General features: G+C 47.5%; 1 protein-coding gene across 3 annotated transcripts in view; it reads left to right on the top strand.

The window, feature by feature from the left end:
* LDB3 (LIM domain binding 3) overlaps nt 1-16,044 on the top strand; it is a 216,300-nt gene extending 200,256 nt beyond the window's left edge. For 2 of the 3 annotated variants that reach the window (XM_054983567.1, XM_054983566.1), the window contains exons 9-12: nt 1,094-1,274; nt 8,094-8,214; nt 10,150-10,265; nt 12,927-16,044. In XM_054983567.1, coding sequence (XP_054839542.1) covers nt 1,094-1,274; nt 8,094-8,214; nt 10,150-10,265; nt 12,927-13,016 — 508 coding nt within the window. In that variant the 3' untranslated portion in view covers nt 13,017-16,044. The remainder of the gene's footprint in view (nt 1-1,093; nt 1,275-8,093; nt 8,215-10,149; nt 10,266-12,926) is intronic. The other variant, XM_054983570.1, reaches the window with a different exon arrangement.
* Nucleotides 16,045-17,277: the final 1,233 nt, after the last annotated feature.

Below are 17,277 nucleotides of genomic sequence, written 5' to 3'. Positions count from 1 at the left end.
TGGCCATCCAATGAGGGCCCCTGTTGTCCTTGAACAAGTGCCAAGCTACAGAAAACTCGAGAAATCGGGAACATTTGTCATATTAGCCCCAGACTGTTTGGGGGAAGCACGGGTGGAATTTGATGGGAGAAATAGTTGCTCCCCAATTCTCATTGCTTTCCCCCTCCAAGAGAACTTTCATAAACTCTTCAAATAGCATACCTTTTGATGATTTTGAAGTCATCCAGATGCTCACATGTTTTGACAAGATCTGTCTCATTTAGGGTTGCCAGATGGAGTCTGGAAGAATACCAGATTCTGGGGAGAGGGAAGGTGTGGCACTTACTTTCGTATTGTTATTCCCAGCATGATTTCATCACTGTTGGAAGTGATGTCATCCACTGGCCAGTCCACAAAAATATCTGACTGTCCAGGTGAAAACCAGACAACTGGTAACCCTAGTCACAATGACAAGCACTAAGGTAATAATCAGGGCTTTTTTCCAGCAGGAACGTGGTGGAACGGAGTTCCGGAACCTCTTGAAAATGGTGACATGGCTGGTGGCCCCGCCCCCTGATCTCCAGACAGAGGGGAGTTGAGATTGCCCTCTGTGCTGCTCATGCCCCTGGCCATGTGACCATTTTCTCTGAGGGCAACCCACCGAGTGCCACCACCTCTTTTTCAAGAAAAAAAAGCCCTGGTAATAATACTACCTGGAATTAAGTGTACACATGTCCTATCCATGGAACTTGAATGCTTGGATTTTAGCCCAAGATGTCACCTCTGCTTTTGTTTTCTACTTCAGCCTTAGCTTTTCAGAATGATCTAATCCAAAAGCTGCATACATATCTCCTTCCTCAGAGCTTTCCAAGTTGGCACGACTCAGATCTGTACTAGAGACCTGAATGGATTTAACAGTTTTCCAACTTTGCAGAAAACTGTACAAGTTGTAGTTCATGGGGAGAGCTGGAGTCTCTCTTAGACCCTTCACCAGACTATAATACAGTAAAAATGTCATATAGCCAATACAGGTTTATACCCTTGGTACGGCCTTTGATGCTTGCGCCCTGCAGACGTTCTTGCCATGCAATCCTGTGCTGTTCCTCTTTCGCAGGGGCCCTTTCCTGGTAGCCATGGGGCGATCCTGGCATCCAGAGGAATTCTACTGTGCTCATTGCAAGGCCTCCCTGGCTGACGTCGGCTTCGTCGAGGAGCAGAACAGCGTGTACTGTGAGCGCTGCTATGAGCAGTTCTTTGCCCCGACCTGTGCCAGATGCCATGCCAAGATCATGGGAGTAAGTCCAAAGTGAAACACAGCGGCATGCCAGAAAGTGGAACCGTTGGGGAGTCAGGCGAATGAGGGGGCAGTCGAAGTGGTTGAAGAATGGGTTTGGGGATAGTCGGTACCAAAGTGGAACAGGAAGGGGAAATGAGGTAGCAAAGTTCAAAGATGACATCAAACTTTTTTGGAATAATGAAAACACAAGAGGGTTGTGAGGAGCTCCCAAAAGACCTCTCCAAACTGGATGAATGGGCGAATAACATGGCAGGAGAAATTCAGTGTCAATGCAAAGTTATATATGCTGGGGCAACCGCGCCCCCCCCCCCCGCTTTAATTTCACAAATATGCTGAATATGTCGACTTGGGTGTTCAGTGGCCATTTTAAAAAGGTCAGTTCCATGCTAGAGATGATCAGGAAAGAGACCGGGAATAAAACTGCAGGTATATCCATGTTCTTATACAAGGACCCAGCGCAGCCTCATTCGGAATAGTGTGTATAGTTCGGGTCATCACATGTCAAAAAAGATATAGAAAAACTGGGGAAAGTTCAGAAAAGGACAGCTAATTTTATGAAGACAAGAGAAATGACTACTGAGGAACCACACAATTTTAAAGATGACCAGGGCTTTTTTTCTGGGAAAAGAGGAGGCGGAACTCAGTGGGTTGCCCTCGGAGAAAATGGTCACATGGCTGGTGGCCCCGCCCCCCTGATCTCCAGACAGAGGGGAGTTGAGATTGCCCTCCGCGCTGCTCGGCAGCGCAGAGGGCAATCTCAGCTCCCCTCTGTCTGGAGATCAGGGGCGGGGCCACCGGCCATGTGACCATTTTCAAGAGGTTCCGGGACTCCGTTCCACTGCGTTCCAGCTGAAAAAAAAGCCCTGAAGATGACAATGAAGAAATTTGCCCTAGAAGTTAAATGACGAAACTGAGGTTATTGTATTTCACATCATGAGAAAACAAGACTCACTGGAAAAATCAGTAATGCTAGGAAAAATGGAAGGCAATAGGAAAAGAGGAATACCCCACATGAGATTGACTGACTCGATAAAGGTGTCATGTTACCCTCTCAGTTTGCAAGATCTGAGCAAATATTTTAAAGATGGACATTCTGGAGATCTTTCATTCATAGGGTCACCATAAGTCAGAAGGAAACGACGTGACAGCACTCAGACATACACACAATTATCATGAGGTTGGAGCATCTGCCCTGTAAGGCAAAGGCTTAAACATCCAGGGATTTTTAGTTTAGAAGAAAGATAACTGAGAGGGTAACATGATAAAGCCCTACAGAATTTCATTCATTCATTCATTCACATTATTTACAGTCCGCTCTTCTCGCTGAGACTCCAGGCAGATTACATAATTCAACATGATCAACAGCTGTGACTTCAATAAACAATACAAAAGGGTATAGATTGGAGAACCACCTGAAAAGAAGCTGAAATATTATACAAAGTTGGAACAATACATAAGCAATTTGAACATGACAGAATAAACAACAGTAGCAGGCCGTGCACTGTTCACACTACAGCCCCTATCCCTTTATCAGAGCATCTCTGTAACCATTTCCTTACAACACAGCCCTGTTAATGGCATAAGAAAGCCCTCCTGAATAATTCAGCTTTGCAGAGTTCGCAGAAAGCCAGAAAAGCTTTTTTGACCTTTTCAGGCAGGCCATTCTGCCCCAGGCGGGTCCACCCCAGAGAATGCATGGGTATGGGCAGCTGTTGGCTTTTCCTATTTGTTGGGTGGTGTCTGCAATAGGTTCTGTTCAGAATCTGGAGAGCCGGGTTCGATTCCCCACTCCTCCCCTTGAAGCCAGCTGGGTGGCCTTGGGCTAGTCACAGCTCTCTCAGAGCTCTCTCAGCCCCACCCACCTCGCAGGCTGTTTTGTTGTGGGGATAATAATGATATACTTTGTAAACTGCTCTGAGTGGGTGTTAAGTCATCCTGAAGGGCAGTATATAAATTGAATGTTATTATTATTATTATGAGCAAAGCTGCCATGGTAGAGCATCAGGGGAGAGGCAGTCCTGCGGATATGAACGGCCAAGGCCATGAAGGGCTTTGTATGTTATAGCCAAAACTTTGAATTGAGTCGGGCAACTGATGGGGAGCCAGTGGAGGGACTGCAGAGTGCGAGTGACGTGCGCGCCCCCACCGAGCTCTTGATGACAATCAAGCTGCAGCATTCAGCACGAAGTGCAGTCTCTGGGTCGAGGGGAGACGTACGCAGAGTGCGTTACAGTAGTCAAGTCTCAATGTCCAGGCCATGAACCCACGTGGCAAGAATGGTGTATGGTGTAGAGGAAGTGGATAGAAGGAAATTTCCCCCTCCCCCACAATAGTGGAACTTGTGGTGACCCTACGAAACTGATGGACAATACATTCAAGAGGGACAAAATGAGCTGCTACTTCCCACAATGGGGTGGACTTCCGGAACTCACTGCCCTGAGAGGTGGCAAGGGCCACTGATTTCAATGGATTTAAAAGGGGGTTGGGCAGATTTGTGGAGGATCAACCCATCATCAGCTGTGAGCCTTAACAACTGGAGGGGCTGTTCAGGTTTGGAGGCAAATGCCTTCGACTGTCCGATGCTGGGAAGCAGTCAGGAAGAGAGGCCTGTGCCAGGAGACACTGCCTGTGGGGTTCCTTGTAGCATCTTGAGAGGCCAACATCCTGGGAAGCAGACGCTGGACGAGATGGGCCACGGGCCTCACCCTCCGGAGGCTGGGCAGCTTCGGGGGCCCTCAGTCTAAACATCTGTGCTGCCAGCGGGCTCTCATCAGGTGTCGTCATGTCCGGTCAGGTGGGAGACAGCTCCCGCTGTACATTTACAAATTTGCCTGCAAAAACCCAACCGGCACTGATCAGCAAACCACGATTTGCTTCTCAGAGAGCTTTGTAACTTAATCCAAGTTCACTTGCCAGGCTTGGGTTGTTTTGTAAACATCAATTTAATTTAATGAAACTAGCTGCTGCTGATGACTCACTAACGAGGCATGCTACCAATGCAAATGGTGCCAGGCTGTCTTCACATCTGTGCGAGCAGGCACTAAACAATTTGGGAAGAGGAAGCACCTGAGCATTTCAGGGGTTGCCTGAGTTGTAATTAGTGGCAGCCGAAGCTGCTCCAGCGAGGACATAAATTACTCCACGGATAGATTTCCCCGATCACTTGAGCCTTAGTTTTCGTAGCTGTGCCACAGTCCAGCCCACAGGTGATTTCTTCTCCGGAGTATCTATGCTACTGCTTTGATAACGTTGTTGTAGTCATTAGGAGGGGGAATTGTCTAAAAAAAATACACTATTTTGTGCATTAACCTTGAACGTGGCCAAGAACAGGCCTGTGAACCGTTTCGAAACTCTTGGCCCTGTCTGTGAAAGCGCTTTGCCCCTTTCTGAAAAGGCAGCCCTGCAGGGAGGCTACGCCTCACGTCTCCACTGGAGCTCATCGGCCTTTCGAGCAGCCCCGTGCTCAGCGGGCCCCTGTGGGGCTGCGTTCAGTCAGCATTTTGACGGTCAGGAGACTTGTGGCTTCCTCATAAAAAACAAAATCATTGGAACTGTTGGGCCATGAAAAGAGGGGATCCGCTTGGTGATCTTAAATGCATCCCTCCAGCCCGACATTCACCCAGTATGTGCACACGCCTGGCTTGTTGCTGGGCTCCCACGTGCACCTGACCCCCACCCCCCTCCAGCCCCACACAGAGAATCCTGGATCGAAGAGAACTCTGGCTACCCATAGGCTGGGTGCTGGGGCTGCCAGTCCGACGCCTGGACCCGGCTGCTCTCCCACGTCCTTTGTGGGAAGTCTCCGTGGTCTCGCTACATGGAGAGCAGAGGGTTAGACCCACCCGGCGCCTTCCTTCTCCCACACCTGCCCCTCTGCAGCCTCCCAGAGAGAACTGGGGCACGTCATCCTTGATCTTCTACGGCGTCTGCTTTAAAAGAACTCTCTGGAGCCCCACCCACCCAGGAAGGTCCAGAGAAATCTCACGAGAGAGCATAATCCCTGTATTTCAGGCGCAGGAGGGTGGCTTATCCCCTGGCCACATACTGGGCCTACCCACCGGCTGCTACCAAACCCAGCTGTTAGGTGCAGGTCTTTAAAGGGACCCCACAGCTTCGCTAACACCGCTGGCATTTTGATCATTGTTGTCCTGGGCCAGCAGGCCACTCTTTAGGGTGTGATGGAGGTGGAGCCATATTGCTAGACCAGCCAGGCTGTGGGTATTTGCCCCACAGCCATCTGCCTGGTGCCCTGGGCACACGCTCAGCTCTGCCACCCTCGAGGTGGCCTGCGCCATCCCTGGCGCTGCATAGGTTGGCACCCAAGGCCCAGGAGGGACCGGCATGGCTCTGCTGGCTGCTTTGGCAGCCACTCCGCCTGGTGCCTCTCCTCCTTGCACCAGGGCCGGTGGCCAAGACCCAGGAGGGACTGTTGCAGCTCAGCTGACTTCTTCTTCCTGTGCCTTGGCTGAGTTCTTGGGTGCGGACGCCGTCTCTGGGCTCTGGCAGCCGGGTAAATCCATTGCCGACAACCGACTTTTTATCCCTGTGAGTGTGCCTGCACAGAGATAAAAAGTGAGTTGTCGGCAACATAGTTTGCCTTTTATATTTTAGGATAATGGCTTTGCAGAGGAACAGCCCCACTGGCCCGTGAGCACTGCCCCTTCTTGCCCTCTGGGGTTCACCAGTGGCAGTCCCAGTCTCCGTCCAGCACGTGCCACCCTCATAGTGCCCCCCCAACCCTCAGAGGGGCTTTTGCTCCTTCTCTTTTGCACCCGCTGCCACCACTTGGCCTATGTGGGAATTGCCTATGGGGAGGGCCAAGAGACTCCTCGCTCCCCTGGGCAGGCTTGCCACTCTGAGTGCCCTGCCTTGTGCCCAGTCTCCTGCTACCCACCCAGCACCTGGTGACCACAGCGGCTGCTTACTACACTCAAAAGGAATGGGTAAAAACGTGGTTCCCCTCTCCCTCCCTTTGTACAAGCCTACCTTAGACCTTCTGTTTTGGCAGGCTCTCTGTCTCAGGAAGTTCCAGCTTACTGAGAGGTCCCCATACTTCCCCTGCTTCAGGCCTTCAGCCTCCACGTGGCCAGTGGCCGCCGCCTGCAAGGGCCCAGCTCTCAGCTCCTTCCGCTTCCAGCACAAGGCAGCCAGAGAGCTCCTCCTCCCTGTGCCAGGCAGCTTCGCTCTCTCCCTTTGCCCACCCTGTGGGCAGGTCAAAGGTGCAGGTCAGAGAGGCTTTTCCCGGAGGTTCCAGAAAAAAAACTCTTCTGGCACTTTAGTCCTCCAACTCTCTGTCAACCCCCCCCCCCCCCGCCACACACCTAAAAGGGTAAGCTTCTAGCAGGAAGCTTTCTGGTCACATCTGCATGACTGAAGTCCAAGGCTGGTAAAGCTTAGAAAGCATCTGGCTTCCCCCCCTCCCCCCCTTGTTCTCAGCAAAGACACTTTTCTAGACTGGGGGCGGGGCGGGGCGGGGTTAGGGTTTTTGATGCAATCCTACCCTACAAATAAAAGCATTTCTCCATAGGCTGAATTTCTAAAAAAGCAAAATAAACACACAGGCAAGTCTTTTCATGGGGAGCAATAAAAGGGGGGCAGCTTGGCCTCCCATGCCTATCCCCCATCCCACAGTCCAAACTAGAGAACCCAACCTGGGCTGACCCAGAGCTAGGAGGCGGAGGCTGGCCCTGGGCAGGGGTAGCCTGACCTCTCTTGGGATGGAACCTGGAGCAGCAGTGGCTATGAGCTTTTCAAACTGCTGTGTTTTTCGGTGCTAGAAGTGCCCCCCCCAGGACTTTTGCAATTTTTTGGGGGGGGGGGAAATAGCATTATATTGACCTACTGTTATATAGCATTATAACCGCATTATAACCGCATTATCGTTTTTATCGTTTTTAAAGGTATTGTATTTTATATTATTGTATTAATTGGACTCCGCCCTGAACCTGCTGATGCGGGGAGGGCGGAATACAAATCGAATAAAATAAAATAAAAAATAACCTACTGTTGTTACAATACATACAGTAGGTTCTCTGAATTCCCAGTTTTCATTTTTTTTTAAAAAAGTAAGGTTCTAAGCCCCTTCCCTTGTAGAGATATGAGGGAAAAGGCATGTCTCCACGGTGGAATGGTCTAAAGATTTCCTTTTTTAAAAACGAAAGCTGGAAATTCTGAGACTCTTTTTCATGTATTGTTACAATAGTAGATCGATTAACACTGTGAAAATGACAATAAAAAGATAGAAAACGAAGAGGGTGGAAAGAATGTGAGAGGAGTGGTTTGACAATGATGAATATCCTATCATCACAAAGTGGGTGTTGGTGGGTGGGAGAAACAAAACGGATAGAAACATTATGAATTACGGGGAAAAATTGACTCAAAACTGGGTTGTACAAGAAGAGCAGGCTAAAAGTGGTCTCAAGTGAACTGGGGAAAAACGGAGGAAACCAGAAACCCAAAGCAAAAACTAAAGGCAAAAATATGCATGCAGAAAACAGGAGATAAATAGAAGCAATGTGGGGCCAGAACCAACAGAGAAAGTCCGTGCGGAAAAACCCAGCGGCTCCTGACATCTGATCTTGCCCCAGCTACAGATTTCTGAGCTGCCTTTGATAGAGAAAAAATGGCTGGCAACACTGAGTGGGGGGAGCTTTGCCCTCCTCCACAACTTTCTTCCCACTCCGTTCCGGTGGGGAAAGCAGCAACCCAAAGATGGAGACAAAACCTGTGGCTGTGCTCTTCCTGCCCAGCCTCGCCTTTGCTTCTGGACCGTGTTCCAGTGGTGCCGACCGTACCCCTGCTCTCCTTTGCCTTTCAGGAAGTGATGCACGCCCTTCGGCAGACTTGGCACACCACCTGCTTTGTCTGCGCCGCCTGCAGAAAGCCCTTTGGGAACAGCCTCTTCCACATGGAGGATGGGGAGCCCTACTGCGAGAAAGGTATTGGCGCGGCCCCGCTACTGAAAGACTGCGAGACAAACGGGACCCAGTAAAATGGATCCGCTGCTCTGTTGTCCTTTCTGGAGCCTCTGCAGACAAGGGGGGGGCATACGTGCCCAAGGGAACAGTACAGCTGGGCATGGCGCCCTCCACTCTCCCCCCCACCCCAGTTTGTGCTCACACTTAGTGAATGAATCGGTTAGATGCCTCCTTGTTTTTCTGTTGCCTAAAAAGTATACTTCTCTACATTGTTTTGGTTCTTGGTAATTCCTCTGTTCCTGGAGTGGGACTGTACTCACGCTCTGTATTCGTGGCCTTTTACCTGTGGGCCGCAGAGACCCCCCCGAGCTGCCTTTCTTTCCTTTGGGGAAGGATCTGCTGCTACTCCTTGCTGAAGGCGATGGTGAGCTGAGCTGGGAGATGAAATGACCCAAGATGGCAGCTAATAATATCCCTTCTTTGGCTTTGCTGCCGCTTCGCAGCGTTTCAGATTGCTTGAGCACTCCACTTGTTCTTGGCAGAAGCAGGCTTGCAAGAAGGCATCTGTGCCGTCTCTCTTAAATGGATTGTATGTGGAATATTATCGTCCCTCTACTCCTATAGACGTCAATACCCAAATTAGCACATTCTCTTAAAACATTGCTCCTCTACGGTGGGCCAAGGACCCAGAGGAAGGTCACGCCAGCTGACATCACCACTAATGGCCAATTCAAATCCTGAAGAGTCCTTGTGGCCTCTGTTTGGCTACCCCATGTTGGGCCAACGCTCACAGTCTTGGAATTCTCTTCCCAGGTGTGCATGAGCCCGATGCTGATGGGGACTGCGGCACACAGGGAGAGGGGACTTAAACGTGGCTCTTGTGACCTTTTCCCAGGCTACTGTTTGCCCCCAGTGGGGAAAGTTGCGTGCCCAGGAGGCTGCACAAATACTTCTCTTCTGGGGAACAGACACATTCCAGCTGGGAAAACGGCTCCAGGGTGGAGGCTTGAGCCTTCTCTCTCTCTACACACCACGGTCCTGCTCCAAATTGGGCCCACGCAGACCTGGCAATTAAGTTCCAAACACAGAACTCCCAGACCGTGTTTGTCAACCTGTGTGGAGGACATGAAAACTTTGTGATGTGAATGGGTTAATGTTGCCAACTTCCAGCTGAGGCCTGGAGATCTCCAGGAATTGCAATTGATCTCCAGACTACAGGCATCAGTTCATCTGGTGAGAACGGCTGCTTTGGAGGGAGGACTTTATGGCTGCTGTCCTGCCCCAAACCCCTCCCCATGCTCCAGCTCCCAACCTCCAGGAGTTTCTTAACCAAGAGGTGGCAACCCTGGAATAATCTCGATTCTTTAAATTTTTTAAAGAGAAAAGATAGAAAGAAGCCGAAACCATTTTCATAAATAGGAACGGGTCCTGTCTTAAAAGTGGGAGGTTTCTGGATGTAAAACATTCGAAGTTATTTACTGCATTTCTGTGCCACTTTCCTGCCCTAATGGAACTGGGGGTGGCCTGGAGGAGAGTCCCAAGAGGTGTCCGATGCAGGCGCTGGCCAGGCTGTGCCCTGCTCCACTGCAGCAAGGCTGCTGCGTCAGGTGCCCTGCTGCAGCCGGACTGCAGTATTAAGGGAAGTGGGTGTGGCTGCCCCAGCAGATGTATAATGGGGAGGGTCTTTCCAACAGTTTACTCAAGTTCCTGAGCTGTTGTTGGTACTCCTGGCCCAAACGTTGTTTCATGACATGCTTTGCACTCAAAAGCATCAGCCAAAGGTATTAAAAAGCAAACAAGTCACATCGTAAAATTCATTCTGGAAAAGTTCACAAAGCAGATGAGGAATTCCAAGCAAAAATAAACCACAGGTTTCTTATTCAGCAGATGGATGTTTGAAGGAAAGTTAACTCTGTTGAAGTTCTAATTTTAGTTTTTGTTTCTTTCTGCTTCTAGACTATGTTGCTTTGTTCAGCACGAAATGTCACGGCTGCGACTTCCCTGTTGAAGCAGGAGATAAGTTCATCGAAGCCCTTGGACACACTTGGCATGACACCTGCTTCATTTGTGCTGTAGGTTTCACCATCAAAAATACATCAGTATTTCATAATCTTACCTGATCTGATACAGTTTTTCCAGGATGGCACCACTCAGACTGCAGCAGTGGAATTCACACCATTGAATGTTCCTCCACGGAAAGAAAATCCTTGCATACAGAAAACTATCATTTCAAGAGGAGTGATTCTAGACTAGTATTTTCCCTGACATGCTAGTTTTCTGTGAACAAGGTTTTTTTAAAAAAAATTATTTGGGACAACAAACATTCAGCCAGTTGCTTGCCCCAATACACCTGCAACCTAAATGGTTTGGTACAGCAACAACGTTGTGCCTTGTAATTCAGCTGCATAGGTAGACTTGTTCTTGATTTTTTAAATCTGGAGAACTGCCTTATGCTGAAATCAGAGGTGCTTATGGAAACTTGGAAGCGAGGAACAGAGTGCAAGAAATACAGGAATGTGCAATTATTATAGATGGTGTTTAATGTTTCAAGAAGTCTAAACAAAATCGTAGCATGGGTAGTCCATCCCGACTCTGATTACGTTGTCTTCCCCACGGGGAACATCTTTACAGGGTCATTTTGAAAACTGAGTTAGAAAAGAGGCTGCCGTTTCGGCTTAGAAGGAAACAGACCCAACCCAAGTGCTTCTTTGTATGCTCCAGCAACGTGTCCATCACTATGACAAGAGGATGGCTTGCTTAATACTTATTTATTTATTATTTAACTAAATTTATATTCCAGTCTCCCCGTAAGCGGGCCCAGAGTGGATCACAACAGTATAAATTATACAATAGTAAAACTTGGCAGCAGAAGTATAAAATTCAGCAGTAACAATACAACGTATAAAACATAAAATATATAAAATATAAAACAGCCACGCGCATACTGTGCCACCCATTCAGCCTACACAAGCCAGTTCCAGATGGGTACAGAGTGGGGAGGTACTCGCCCGACCCCTCCCACGGCAGGAGGCCGGTGTGGGCAGTCCGGACGGTTCACCCACCTCAGTCACCGTGTGTCTGGCAGAACATCTGTCTTGGAGGCCTGGCAGAAAGACCACCAGTCCGAGTGAGCCCAGGTTGCCGCAGGCAGAGAGTTCACGCAGGTTGGTGCCAGGGCCGAGAAAGCCTTGGCCCTGTTTGAGGCAAGGTGAACCTCCTTGGGGCCGGGGACCACCAGTAGGTATTTGTTTGCCAAATGAAGCCGCCTCCAGGGAACATACGGTGAGAGCAGGCATGCTGGTCCCAGTTTGCTAAGGACCTTAAAAGTTAAAACCAAGACTTTGAACCTGATCTGGAACTCCACTGGGAGTTAGTGCAGCTGGTACAAAACCGGTGTTGTGTGTGTGACTGAAACAAGGTCCCAGTCAGGACGCGTACTGCTGCATTCTGGGCCAGTTGCCACTTCCGGAGCAGACCCAAGGGCAGCCCAGCATAGGGTAAGTTGCAGTAGCCCAACCTGGAGGTGACCATTCCATGGATCACCGCAGCTAGGTTGTCAGTAGAGAGGTAGGGAGCATGTTGCCTGGCCTGGCAAAGATAAGAAAATGCAGACTTGATAAGCGCCATGACCTGGGCCTCCATTGTCAAGGACGCATCCAGGACCACACCCAAACACCTCACATCTGGCACAGGTGCCAGCGGTGTCCCATCAAGGGTCGGGAGGTGGATCCCAGAACCTGTCAGCCCATGACCCAGGTGCAGGACCTCTGTCTACACGGGGTTCAATTTCAGCCGACTCTTGTTTTAGCCAGCCAGTCACAACCTTGAAAGCGCTGGCCAAAGAATCCAGGGTGGAGTCTGGCTAGCCATCTATCAACAGATAAAGTTGGGTGTCATCAGCATATTGACGACAGCCCAAACCGTAGAGGCGTTCTGAGGAAGGTGCGTGTGCCGCTGTGCTCTTGCTCACTGTCCAAACCTGCTGGGTCCCTGTCCGTGAACCCAGGGCCCGTTTTCAGGGCCAGGGGGCAACTCCTGCTCTCATCCTAAAGGGGGCCTCAAGCGCTGCGCTTTCCTTTTCCTTCAAAGAGTGAATGGCACCTGCCTGCTTACAGAGAAGAACGGAAAGGCCTACGTTAGAGGATACAGTAGGGATAGGGGCTGAGGCTGCTCCCTGCCCCCCTTGACCCCAGCTGAGGATCGCGCCTTTATCTATGTACCGTCTTGGATCCTGTTTCTAGGACCCAGTAGACCTAATGTGACAGAACTCTGAGAGTGGAACTGAATGTCGCCATCTAAGATGTACAGAGATTTCTTTGGAAATGTGAGCGGCCTTGATGGACCACTGCACATGACGAGAGGGCTGCGTGCTACTTGGGGGTTCATCAGCTGATAATGAGCGGGGGGGGGAGAGATTCAAAGGTGCGTCAAAAATGTTCTTGTAGCCTAGTGGTGGCCACAACATGGTCGTCAGGGACGCTGAAGAGCTGAATGTATTTCTTAAAAAAGAACATGGTGCAACAGTCATATACACGTCACGATAAAATCATTTTTTAAGACAGCCTTGCCTCAAAATGTAACATCTCCAACTCATAATAAGCAGCACAGGCTCTAAGTCTCCTTCTCTGTTTTGTTCCCTGGGTTGGTGGCTCCCATTCTTTTTGGGTCACAAATCAAGGAAGTAAATGAGGTCTTTTTCTCCCTCTGATTAAATTTAATCTTTTAATTTTCAGGTGTGCCATGTGAATCTGGAAGGTCAGCCATTTTATTCCAAGAAGGATAAACCTCTGTGCAAGAAGCACGCCCATGCCATCAATGTCTAAAGGAAGAGCTGGCAGGGAAAGGAAAAGATGAGGGTTGATGAAATAGAAATAACAACTATGGATTTCTCATTGTGGGGAGGAGGGCCGGGGACACAGTGAACAAGGAACAGCTCTGACGCTGGATTCCATGGCTTTTATATTTGCAGATCTTATTCTTGCATAGTTTGTACAAAAACAAATACGAATGACGGTTCAACGCTTGATAGTGAAATACTGCTGCAAAAGTTTGAACAAATTGAACAAGAATAATGTCATTTTAAAAGCTGCTAAATGCAACTTAAAGTATTGAGTATCTTCTAGCATATCTACCCGGGCAGACTTAAGGCTACTATAATTTACTAGGGATAAAAAAGAAAAAATGCAAATCAACTTTAGTATTACCAAATAATACAAAGTGCCAAAACAGATGGGAATTGGATGACTTGTACTGTAGTAGCCAATAGCAATAGGTGGGTTAAATATTTATCACAAGAGAAATGTATTATTCCACTGGCTTTCTGAACATGACATTTATAGACCTTAGAATAACTTTTATAGACCTCACAGAATGAAGTAAAAGCACCCCACTCTCTTTTTCTTAAGCCCTGCTCACGTTACAGGGATGCGCATACAGTCCACGTACAGTATAGCCTTTTTATACACATGCTCTGAGTAATTCTCATGCTCCCAATCAATGCGTGTGCTGCTGAACATGTGATCTCAATCACACATTTATCCAAGTATTGGCCCCCGATTTCAACTGCCGAGTGAATGTGCACAGGCTCTTTCTTACCCACAGATGCATGCATGTGCACATGGGAAACGTGTGTACACTGTGACATGAATCAGGCTTCAGTCAACGCTTGAACTGAAATGCAATTCACTCTGGCACACAGCAGTGCCTCCCTACAGGGTGGACCCAAGTGACCTTTTGAAGTGTATGTATGAAGAAATCCCATAGGTGTAGGCACGGATACAGAACCTTCCTAGACAGAGGCTGCCCTCCCTCCCAACGGGGCAATGTTTGTGTGAGAAAGAACCCTGTCGCTGGCCTCACACATGGATGCTTGGTATTCTCACAGTGCAATTCTGAACCAAGTTCCATCAACTTCAATAAACTTAGAAGGGCCTAACTCTGTTTAGGATTGCACTGTCATTGGAGCCATTGGATGTGTCTTGTCCGAGCCTTAATGGAAGGGAATGAGGGGTAAATGGAAGGTAGATGGAAGGGATGGAAGGGGTAAGTGTGGCATTGTGTGCATACATCTTGAATGGAAGTGATTTCTAATGGTGCCATTCCGCACTGGCTGTGTGTGTGTGAATACGGCAATCACATGGGAAGGGCTGATTGCCCAACACTTTCTATCAGAATAGAGAGTAGATCACGTGAGAAATACTCAGGTGCTCAGCATTACCCACGAGATTGTAATGTTCACATATATACGACAACTCCCTGGGGTGAAACAATGGGCAAGTGCCTACCACTCGCTTTGGAAGTAGGCAAGGGACCCGTTTTGTTGGAGTGGTCGGTTGAAGGAGAGACAGGAAAACTTAAGTTGGGTTATACTAATCCCTACTGAGAATACAGATAAGAAAAAGTGCATCGCATCTAAGGGTTGTAGGGAATTAGCTTATTCAGAGTGTATGAAGAAAGTCAGTATCCCCCCAGTTGGAGTTCATTATGAACATAGCAAGCGAAGCCATATCAAGCAAGGAAAGAGGTGGAGATGGAAATGATACATTTTTTCTCTCTATAAAGTTGATTTATTGTTATCTGTTTTTCATTATATGGGTAGAAGAACTATCTCATCCAATATCAGTTTAAAATGAAGATGGGACATGGGTGAGAGACGGGATTCTACTATTCTTTCTATGCCTTTGAAAATGGGGCGCTGTTCTTCTGCAAAAATGGATACCATTCACAGGAAAGCTTTATAGGCATTCCCAGGCGTTCTAACTCTGATTAGATTATCTAAATAGGACCTCTCTGGAGTGACTGTGTTTGCGGCTATGAGGGGGAAAAGCCTTTGGAATTTAAAGTAGTATTCGTGGAATAGCTTTTTCTTGTTTTAAACAAATCTTACTCAGCATCAGAAGAATTACATATGGAGGCCTTTGCAGCAACAAATATTTATACTGATCATAGCTTTGCATATCTAACTTTTACACTTTAGTATCAGGTAGCAGCTAGTGGTTCATATCTACTCAGAAGAGAATCCTAAAGCATGCTTTAAGCATGGAAGGATCTACCGTCTATCAGTGGCTTATCTGAGTAAACAAAATGATCCTAGTCTTGGATTCTGTGGTCAACCTTCACTAACAGAAGGCATTTCCATCTGTGGAATGGGACTTCCTCTCCCACTGCAGCCAGAAGTGCCCCCCCGCACTGTTCCTGGGAGTTGGGGCCCCAGGAAGAGCAGGACGGGGGAACTGGCAAGAAGGTTCTATTAGTATAAATACACTGTGGATCCAAACCGGTATTCTGAAGCGGTTTACATTTAAGTAGTACTTTGCAATGAGCAGCTGCGGTATCGATGTATCTAATTTATTATTTATAGCAATGTTTCGTATTATCACCCCCATTGCATTGACCATTCATTAAAACATTTCATAGTCTGATTTTAGGAATGGTTACTGTATGAACTTTATTTAACAATGCCACAGCAAAATAAACTTAATAGAAACTGTCTTCTCCCCATAAAAACACTATGCCTTATTTTACAAAATGCACTAGGGGCTCAATGCAGCTAAAATTGAAGTTTAAATACCCATTACGATTTATAGGAGAGAGTTAAGCAAATGCTTTATTTATTATCTAGCTGAAATTAATTGGATTTGAAAGTGTTGCAATTTTAAAGTTTGAAAAAAATAGGGCAAGATTAAAACAGAGATTGGAGAGCATGCCACAATATTAACGTTAACATTTGCTCATTTTACTTAAACTTAAATATTTAAGTACCTCCAATATATGCAAGGACAGCACTTTAATTCTTATTATCTTGGCAGTTTTAACGAGGGCTGCTCAACAAGGTGATGAATTCTTCTTAGAAAGGATCTCTAGTATTTTAGTCATGCTTTTTGTCTGCAACATGCTGGTTTCCACTTTACATCCATTAAGCCAGCGCCTCCGTTGGTAAAAATCAGAGTACCTGATAGCGGTTGAGCTTCTTGCAGCCTGGAAAGCGAGAAAAACAGAAGAAGAGTTTCATTATCACAGGACTGTTTTCCGTTTCAGACTATCTCTGGCTAGCGCTTTTCTGTATGCGACACTGAGAAAAGGACAGGGAGCCCCGTTTATTGCTTCATAACACAACAGCAATCAAACTATGTAATAGATCATGAACTGACTGCCCTCTGAGAGCTCAGACTGTCTTTATTCATTGGTTTACCAGGGTGAAATTGTTGCTACCCGCCTGTGACTGGATGCCATACTAGTCCAGTAATGCTTGGATGTCTGAAATAATGAAGTGGGGAGAAGGGAAATCACATGGGACATTCCCTCCCCTGCTCTCATCAGTCCCCAGCCTCTGAGTGGCAAATGCACCAAAATCTGTTCACTCAACTTTGACAGCTTCCTGGTACAGTAGTAAAGAATCTATTATCTAAACATCTTGTTATATACATCTGTACCAGAAGCATGCGTACATGGTAGTTCTAGAGTGTGGTTTTAAGAACATTAAATTGGGAAGGTTTCCACTGATGTCAATGGTAATTCTAAGTTAGGGCAGATATTTCTGAATCCAACTTACCTAAAGAAATAACTGTTCTGTGCCAGTGAGCATTGGATTCAAGCAAGCATCATGCATTGGAAGGAGGGCGCTTACAGAAGACCATGGCTCCTCTGATAAGCAGGGAGAAGAAGATACTGTAAGTCCCTTCCTCCCAAGCTACATTTTGCTGACGATTAAACTATTTGCATGAGCAAACAAGCCTCTCCTCCAATTAACACCGGCACTGGCTTTTATTGCAAAGGAAATGAATTCTAGGATCAAAGAATTAACCTTGTTTGAGTAGAATCTCACCCCTCTATCCGGCTATGGCCACTTTTCTAAGAATACAGAGTAGGTTACACAACAATGGAAACTACTGCTATAAGAAAGAGATCCAGAGGAGTTAGCCGTGTTAGTCTGTAGTTGCAAAATAGTAAAGAGGCCAATAGCACCTTTAAGACTAACCAACTTTATTGTAGCATAAGCTATTGAGAACCACAGCTCTCTTCATCTGAGAGCTGTGGTTCCCGAAAGCTTACGCTACAATAAAGTTGGTTAGTCTTAAAAGTGCT

Source organism: Eublepharis macularius, chromosome 6, assembly GCF_028583425.1.
Source record: "Eublepharis macularius isolate TG4126 chromosome 6, MPM_Emac_v1.0, whole genome shotgun sequence".
NCBI classification, from domain to species: domain Eukaryota; kingdom Metazoa; phylum Chordata; class Lepidosauria; order Squamata; family Eublepharidae; genus Eublepharis; species Eublepharis macularius.
This window is presented reverse-complemented; position numbering and strand designations above follow the sequence as displayed.